Below are 9,672 nucleotides of genomic sequence, written 5' to 3'. Positions count from 1 at the left end.
ATCGCTATACTAACCCGTTTGGCTGGGTTAGGGGGAGGGCAAGTCATGTGTGGGAATCTGGCGTTGTGGACAGCGACGCCTACAGGTCAGGTCTGGGCGCTTGCTCAGCGGAGGCAGGACTTGATGAAGGCAGCGTGACCTCCCACGTGTTACACTTCACCAATGAGAGTCCTCGCTGCCAGGCGAAAAAAAGAGTCACTGGCTGGTTGGGAGGAAGCGTGCGGATGACTTCAGGGTTCCCTTGTACCGACCAGTAGGAGAACATGCGCACAACAACCAGGTAGGGGATGGGGGGAATTGGCACAACGACAAAAATTGGGACAGGGAGAAAACAGAGAAAAAAATCAGAGAAAGAGAGGATACAAAAATTTAAATAAAAACGTATATTTCTTGATTCAGAACAATTTTATCATGGATGAACAAAACTTTCAATGTGAATGGTTCATTTGAATTTCAATTACTTTTAAAGCACCTAGTAAAAAAATTGGCTGTTTTCAAAGACTCGACTTTTTTTTAGTGATGCACCGATGTGAAAATTGTGGCCGATACCGATGACCGATATTAATATTGCTGTTCTGGCCGATACCGATATTTACCGATGTCGATATCTCTGTATAGAAAACACTTTTTTATGATAATCAAATAAAGAGCTATTTTCCAAAACGCATTTTTTTTTTTACTTTTGTAACTTATTTTCAGAAATGACTGATATTTTGAAACTATTTAAGGTCAAAACATGTAAAAAGAAAAAAAAACATTAAAAAAAATAAAAAGATTTTTTTTTTTTTTTTTTATATCGGCCCTATCTTGATATCGGTCCGATACCGATGTGTAAAAAAACGGCCATATCGGCCGATATTATATCGGCGGCCGATATATCGTGCATCACTACTTTTTTTGGTAAAAAATCAAGCACTTTAAGCACTTCAAGGACCTTGTGCGAACTCTGACTATCCCTCTGCCTGGCTGGCTGCCTTTCGTTTCTATTGGAGGCATGGGGATCCGTAGCGCCTGTGTTTTGCTCAACCCAGTGAGTTGTAACATTGTAACAATGACAATAAAGATCATTCTATTCTATTCTAAGCTGTCGTGGTGCAAGCCATTAGAATAGAATAGGTTTCTGAGCACAGTGGTGTTGTAGTCGCGTCCTATGTGAAAGACACATGAGCAGGATAAGAGTGATGGAAAATGTACAGCCTGAAGACCTCTGTCTCATAATATCACAGAGTTCAGAGTAGATGGTTTCACCCAGAAACCATGTACTTTATACAGATTAGGGCATCCTTATGATCTTCAGATTTTATAAACTGAAGTCCTAAAATGGGTAAAAACTTTTAGATGACAACTTTTACTTTCATGCCAGTTTTGTCAGATTAGGTGTTTCATGGTTTTTGGAATGGAACTCAGTGTAAGATGTAGGTTTACTGACTAAATACCCCTGTTGGTAAATGTCAACTTCAGTCTTCATCCAGATGGCACAGCAATTAACCCTGGAATTAAATTGCTAATGGTTCCTGCTGTAACTCAAGATCTATAAATCATTAGCTCTACACAATAACAACGTGTAGAGCGTTTCCTTGACAACAATGTGTAAACCCAGCAGTCGGCACTGGAACCAGAATTGTCATGAAATAGGAACACTGGTCCCAGGCCAGCCCATACGTTGTCTATTGCAATACCACAAACCGGGACTCAACCTCTTCATTTATAGATTTTCAAAATATTATTTAACGGTTTAATTCTATCACTTTTTCCAACCTTCTTCTGAGATGCACTGTGAACATGAACTCTGTGGAAGACAACTTTGTGAACAGAGACATATATCTTTATATGTAAATCACGCTCACATTCACTATTATTTCAGTTCTAGAATCATTTTGAAATATTTGTAACTGAAACCATTAAAGGCACTTGTTCTTTTGAACAAATGTCTAGGTAGATTTTACTGTTTACTGTACTGAAACAGATTTCCATCACTGAATAAATCATTAATTATTCCCTTTTGAAGCTTCAATTAAATTCTAAATAGAATCATCTGCAAAAAAAACATATTTGCTGTTTGGAGGAACGGTGTGATATTTTTTATTTGCTTTTAAATTAAACAAAACAGAAGTTTTTATTGTTTGAGAAATTAGGGCAATTTCTGATTTAAACAAAGTTTTGATTAATTGAAAGAAATAAGTGGAACAACAGAGCAACAATGGTTCTCATCTTGAACAAAGGGAACTGGGAACAAAGGGGGAGAAAAAGTAGATAAAAAAACAAAAGAAAAATGTCTCTCATCCTAGAAATCCCTGAAAGTCTGAATAGTTCCCAGTGCCTCCTCATAACATGTTAAATAAGTTTATATAAAAAAAAAAAAAAAAAAAAAAAAAGTGGTGAATGTTACCCGACAACACGTTTAACTGAATCACCGGTGGCTTAAACAAAGAAAAGAAAAACACTGGTGAAGATGCCAAACATCAGAAAAACTCTCAACACTCTAAAAACAAATAATAAATAACCTCCCTCAGAGCGCGGCTACATCCATCCTTCGTGTCTGTCCGTCTACATTTGTTTTTAATCAGATGAGAAATATCAGTTTATTGAACAGGGCTGATGATGTGTCCGTCTTCGCCAGATTTGTGTCCATTTTAACAGGACCGAAAAGTTTGTAAGAGGATGAACTTTTGGAACTCACGGATACGTTACCATGGTTGTGTCTGCAAATGCACAATTATGAGAAAATCACGGTGTCCTCCTCTCCTCTTGTGCATGTGCGTAGTGTGTGGGTGAATGAATGTGTGTTGCACGTCCAGTGTGTGTTCCCGCCTTGTGATCCTAACTCTTCATTTCCCATCACGTCCTGTGTGCGCTCGTCACATCTCTGTGGTACAGACGTTCAGCTACCCCCCCCCCCCCCCCCCCCCGACATGTCACCCTAGCAGCAGCCCGGACAGGGCGTTCAGGTCTCTCATGTACGGGTTGTCGTTAAGGATGCGGTCAATGCGCTGCTTCTGGTCGGGGAAGATGGCGTACAGCTTACTCTTCAGTTCCGACGTCTCCCCCGGCGACCGCTGAGGTGGGAGGGGGGAGGAGGAGGGGGAGGGGGCGCGGTGAGAGGAGGAGGAGGAGGGATGCGTGAAGGGAGGGTGGGGGAGCAGGGAGGAGGAGGTGGTGGAGGTGGCTGGGTGGCGCGGGACTGAGTGGAGAGCCTGGACGTAGAGGGGCTGCTGCTGGGAGGCTGGTGGGAGGAGGGGGGGAATGGTGGAGGGACCTCGTCTGAGAGAGAGAGAGACACACATTGGTCTAAAGGAGAAATATACCTTATTATTTACATTAACTGTTCTTATCCTGAATGAAGTACAATGAATACAAAAGTAGTGTATTCAGAGTAAATAGTGTGAAGACGTAGACGAACAATAAAGTAAAATGAATGTCGGCACAGTGCACATACAGCACTCTGGGAAAGTATTCAGCCCACTTCACTTCACCTAAAAATTATATATTTGTGATGCATGAAAAAAAGGATGTATAAACTCATAATCTACATGGGACTAACATAAACCACATGGGACTAACATAAACCACATGAGACTAACATAAACCACATGGGACTAACATAAACCACATGAGACTAACATAAACCACATGGGACCAACATAAACCACATGGGACTAACATAAACCACATGAGACTAACATAAACCACATGGGACTAGTATAAACCACATGGGACTAACATAAACCACATGGGACCAACATAAACCACATGGGACCAGCATAAACCACATGGGACTAGCATAAACCACATGGGACTAACATAAACCACATGGGACTAGCATAAACCACATGGGACTAAGATAAACCACATGGGACTAACATAAACCACATGAGACTAACATAAACCACATGAGACTAACATAAACCACATGGGACTAAGGCCATGGTTACACAGACTGTTTTTGTTTTTGTTTTGTTGCTGTTTTGAATACGTTTGCTGTCCCTGTTAAATAGAAATGCCGTTTTGGCAGGAAAACGCGTTGCCCTAGCGGGAACGCTAAATTGTGTTTCCGTTTTGGAAAAACGCCAAAACTCGCCGACAACGTGTCGTGTAATCTGCGCGGAGCCGTTGTTGCTCAACGCCCATGCGCAGTAGATACCGACATCTGCGTGCCCTCACCAACGTCCGGTGACAACAGAGCTGTCCCAAATAGCTGCAGCTACCATGTGTTGTCAAGTTATTGTTATAAGGACCCCAGTCCAAGCTACAACAGTCTGCATTCCCTTAACAATTGTTTGTATTGAGCCGTATTGTATTGTACCCATTCTGCAATATGTTAAATAAAGTTAACATCCATTCATTCTGCTAGCATTAACGATTGCATGAGCAGCTGGCTAACGTGAGCTAACGTTAGCTACCTACCGTAGCTACCTAGCTACCAGACCCTGTTAGCTCAGAGCCCCTCTTTCAACATAAGCATTAAACAAAATGGCCCAGTCATCTATTCACTTTTGTTTAATACATGAGGCGTTGTCTCTAATGTTATCTAGCTACTGATAGCTCCCGATATCATCGGTTTGGTGCTGGCTGGCTAACTAATGTGAGCTAACGTTAGCTGCTAGCCACAATGCTATACTGTTATACTGGCATATTCCATTCACGTTAGCATGTAAGCTAACAAAATTGAGGCCGATGAGACTAAACTCCGCTTTTGGTGTTCAATTGTGTTGATGTTAGTTTTGTTTCATCAACAAATGAGAGGCAGAACACACAGTGAATGTATCCGTTTTGTTTATTGCACGTTCTTTGCTGAAAAATAAGTGCTACAGTGGCTAAATAGCTCAAGGAGGCATTTAAAGATGGCGGCTTGTGTATTTTTTTTGCAGGAAGTGTATTGGCACATTCAAGTTCTGATTGGTTGAAAATTGCCTTCATGTTCGCCACCTACTGCCACCTACTGCTTTGGCATTGTACTACATCACTGTGCTCAGGAGGCAAAACGAAAGTGCTCAGGTTGCAAAAAGAATGTCTAACTCGGCTGCCACTACGTTGCCACCTGGAAAAGCGAAACTCATCCTGAAAACGAAAGGAAAACACCCTAGGTGTAACCTCAGCCTAACATAAACCACATGGGACTAACATAAACCACATGGGACTAACATAAACCACATGGGACTAACATAAACCACATGGGACTAACATAAACCACATGGGACTAGCATAAACCACATGGGACTAGCATAAACCACATGGGACTAGCATAAACCACATGGGACTAGCATAAACCACATGGGACTAACATAAACCACTAAACCACATGGGACTAGCATAAACCATATGAGACTAGCATAAACCACATGGGACTAGCATAAACCACATGGGACTAACATAAACCACATGGGACTAGCATAAACCACATGGGACTAGCATAAACCACATGGGACTAGCATAAACCACATGAGACTAGCATAAACCACATGGGACTAGCATAAACCACATGGGACTAACATAAACCACATGGGACTAACATAAACCACATGGGACTAGCATAAACCACATGGGACTAGCATAAACCACATGAGACTAGCATAAACCACATGGGACTAACATAAACCACATGGGACTAACATAAACCACATGAGACTAACATAAACCACATGAGACTAGCACGGTAATAACATAAAAATGACATGGCTGGTCATGAAACCATCTTTAATTTCATATGATCCCACCATCTTCAATGTATCAAATACATTCAATGCATTTAAAATTCAGTCTATAAATCAACAACATGTGGAAAAAAGTGAAGGGGGCTGAATACTTTCTGAAGGTACTCACACACACTTTACCTGTTGTCTTTGCGTAGGAAGACATCTAGGAGGGGTCCATTTCTTCCCAGAGGGTCGTCAGGGATCATAAAATGATCCTCCACAAACGTATACTGTAAGAGTCTGGAGTAGACAGACAGCTGCAGGTTAGCTATCATAACACTTCTAATGCACTTTCACCTGCTTCAACTAGAGGTGATCTACCATAACACTTGTAATAGACACCCACACCTTTATCGGCTTCAACTAAAGGTGAGCTACCGTAACATATATATTTCTTTAAAGATTTTTTGCGTTTTTCCAGTTTTTTCATGGTCAGACATGACCGACAGAGGAGAGGGTGAACGGGAGAAGAGGTGGGGAAGACATGCGACGGGACGGCCGCGTGGGTGTGCGAGGCACTATGCGGTGCGCCACGAGTGCGCCCACCGTAACTAGATATGTCCGATACCATTTGAAAACTATCTCAATGAGTTCACCCACGGAAAGGTTGTTGGCACATTAGTTCCACACGGACATTATTCGTTGCTGCACTTGCTTCCACAAGGCTCCGTTTAAGTAGCAGAGGATCTGTTGTGATTTTTGCACAATAAATATTCAACATTCTCTTTTGAGACTCCGCCTCAGACTCTTATCATTTGGCACTAAAAGCTAAACATTGTCACCGATATGGCTGTTGCGACATGTCATTAATTGTGTACGAGAGGTGGTCGATCACTGACGATGTTAACGTGAGCTAGGTTAGCTAGCATGAGCTACCGGTAGATGGAAAGACTAACTTTACTGGTGAAAATGTGATTTACGTTGGAATACTCCTTTGCCAACTTGCTGTACTTTGCTTGCAGGTCTGCAGCCATTATTGCTGGATTATGAATAAGCCCAACTTTAGCCAAGGTAACGTTAAAGCTAAACCTTTAACGTTAGTTAACGCTAGCTTTCGGTTAGCTGTTCAATGCTAATAACACCACCAAGCGAACGCATCAGAGCTCCGCGTCAACACCGCTCTGTCGGGAGGATGGCATTTAAGAAAGTATCTGCTGTTAAAATGACAAACAGCATTGACACTTTAATTCACGGTCGGTTAAAAACACGTTTGTTTTATAATGCTCACTCAGCAGACCGCAGTGTTGTTGATAAATTACATCATATGGTATCGGAGCGCAGAATCAGAGGGTACTCGCCGATACCGATACCAGCATTTTAGGCAGTATCGGCGGCATTTCCGATACTGGTATCGGTATCGGAACAACTCTAACCGTAACATTTCTAATAGACACTCCCACTTGTATCTGCTTCAACTAGGTTAACTACCGTAACACTTCTAATAGACACCCGCACAAATGGGCTAAAGACATGCCTTTTAGGTATATACTCCTGCCATTGCCCTTGACCAAGGTACTAGCATTACAACTGGAGCTGGTCCCCGGGCGGTGCACTGTGTGACTGCCCACTGACTGCTCATACGTAGATAGTAAGAGTCAATTGCAAAGAACACATTTCCCCCAAGGGGATTAATAAACGTAACTTAAGACCTTAATATGATCATTTATATAAAAAGGATCCTTTTATCGGATAAGGTGCAGTGACTTTATTAGAGTAGAGTAGGGCTGTCCCCGACTAAGGATTTGGATGGTCGACTATGATTGGCCAAAATTTGCCGTTAGTCGACTATTGGTTGACTAAAAAAAATAAATAAGTAAGGGATAATGTATAGCTACGAGGTCATTGTCGCAAAATAATTGACCGACAGAGTTTAGAACACTGAGGCGCCGCGCCGAGGTGTTCTAAACGCAGTGAAGGTAAATTATTTTGCGACAATGATCGATTATAGGCTATACATTATCCCGCTTATTACATGGCTAACTTACTAACAATATACCTAATTCATTTTACACCATCGACAAGACAAGATCAAATGCAGACGCATATGCTGAGCTTAGCTTTTGTGACTGCGATCTAAATGCTTGATTGTGATTGGTCAATAGCGCTAGTTACCCGTATCACCGGTGATTATTGCGTGTTGCCCATGGCAGCGGTCAGTTATCGAAAAATAATTCACCGCTGTCAGGGGCAACCGAGCGCTATTGACCAATCACAATCAGGCATTTCGACGAATGTTAAAATGCCATGTACCGGTAATAATAAAGTATAATATGTAAAAAAAATATTTTAATTTCTTTTTTTTTAAACATTTTATCATTCCATTTGGGCTGTGGGGGTGCTTATTCTTAATGTCTGAAGGAGTCGACTGAAGGCGTCTTGTCCTCTGCAAAAGCATGCAATTGGTCCACTGATGGATACATCTTGATATTTGTCTAGTCTAGTGTGTTCATTAGATGGGTGAAATCCTCTTTCAGTGTCTCTGTGCCTGTTTTCGTAGGCAGTTAGCCTCTGGTATGCGTGCCATTAGCGTTAGCCACGCTTCTAGGCCTCTTTTCTTTTGGAAAGAATGATTAAAATTTTTTTTTTTAAATAAATATATATATTTTTTTTTTGTATTCGAGGTTGGCTAGTCGACTACAGCTCCTTTCGACTGATTAGTCGACTAATCGACTAATAGGGGTCAGCCCTAGAGTAGAGACAGACAATTTTTTCCCCACATCATAATTTGAACCAAATTATGAACCCAGTAACACGGTTGGAACAGAATTGTGAGCCGAGTGTATCATTACACCCCTAATAGACATAATAGCATAGCGGCCTAGTACATATAGACAGACAGCTTTGATGTTTGATGTTACAATAACCCCCTCCCTCTCATGTTCTATTGGCTACAGATAATGGAACAGATGTGATGTCACTGACCTCTCCAGAATGATCCCGCGCCAGGCTTCGGAGGTGTGGACAAATTCCTTCAGGTTGTCGTTGGTTACAATGACCCCACACGTCTTCTCTGCTAGGTGGAGCAAGAACCTTGAGCACAGAGAGAGAAATCCATTCTTACATATTTGCCACAATGCAAGCAACAAAGTGTATATCTATATATGTTAGTTAGTCTGGTAACCACAAAGTCTATGTATGGGACAAGCTGAGATGTGAGAGGCTTTCACTAGGAAAGACCACCCTGTTAGCTGATCCTGAGTCAGTGTGACACAGCAGAGAGGGAGAGGTGGGATGTGTGAGAGATATAAGATAGAGAGACATACAGTAGATGTGTGTGTGAGAGAGAAAGATATAAGATAGAGAGAAGATATATAGAAGATAGAGAAGAGAGGCAGAGTGAGAAAAAGAGAACATAGAGGCAGATAAAAGAGAGATAGAGATTGGGGATGTATTACATCTATAATCTGACCTGATCAGTTACTCATCTGGGATTGACTGGTTTTGTCTGGTATGCTGTAGCTAATCAAAGCGTCCTAAATGTAAAACCCCACCCTCTTCTTTAACAAGTTATACAGGCTAAAGCAAACGCTGAAAGGGGCTGTGTGTGTGTACCCGTCATCATGTGAGGATATCCTTTGGTAAAAGACCTTTCTAGAAGGTGTGTGTGTCAGTGGCGGAGCTTCAGGGGGGGCTGAAAAAGTGAATCCAAATGTATTTTGGGTAAAATCATCATCACGTGTTTAACCAACTAGGGCTGCAACTAACGATTATTTTGGTCGATAATTTTTTCGATTAGTCGACTAATCTAACGATTATTTTTGTCACACCCTCAATCTTTGCTTCCTGTGGGCATGGCTCCTTCTCCAATGCATGTTTTACCTCACATGCTCAAGTCTGCACACCTGTGAATGTCACCCTGTTGTCCAGTCCCTCTGCCTTAACAGTTAACTTAACATAACATGATGATCCCATAGCAAATTAAAATAATGACTCATGAAACATTTGAATTTGGATCTTAAGCAACTTTAAATCAAAATGT

General features: G+C 41.6%; 1 protein-coding gene across 1 annotated transcript in view; it reads right to left on the bottom strand.

Annotated features, from left to right (window-relative positions):
* Positions 1–2,066: 2,066 nt before the first annotated feature.
* Positions 2,067–9,672, bottom strand: part of n4bp1 (nedd4 binding protein 1) — an 89,381-nt gene continuing 81,775 nt past the window's right edge. Inside the window, 3 exon segments of the mRNA XM_084317783.1 lie at positions 2,067–3,261; positions 5,832–5,933; positions 8,616–8,723. Of these exon segments, the coding sequence (XP_084173909.1) occupies positions 2,916–3,261; positions 5,832–5,933; positions 8,616–8,723 (556 nt within the window). The 3' untranslated portion in view covers positions 2,067–2,915.

The sequence above is a fragment of the Notolepis coatsorum genome (genome assembly GCF_963971535.1).
Source record: "Notolepis coatsorum genome assembly, chromosome: 6".
NCBI lineage: Eukaryota > Metazoa > Chordata > Actinopteri > Aulopiformes > Paralepididae > Notolepis > Notolepis coatsorum.
Note: the sequence above shows the minus strand (reverse complement) of the source record. Positions and strands in the feature narration are given on the sequence as shown.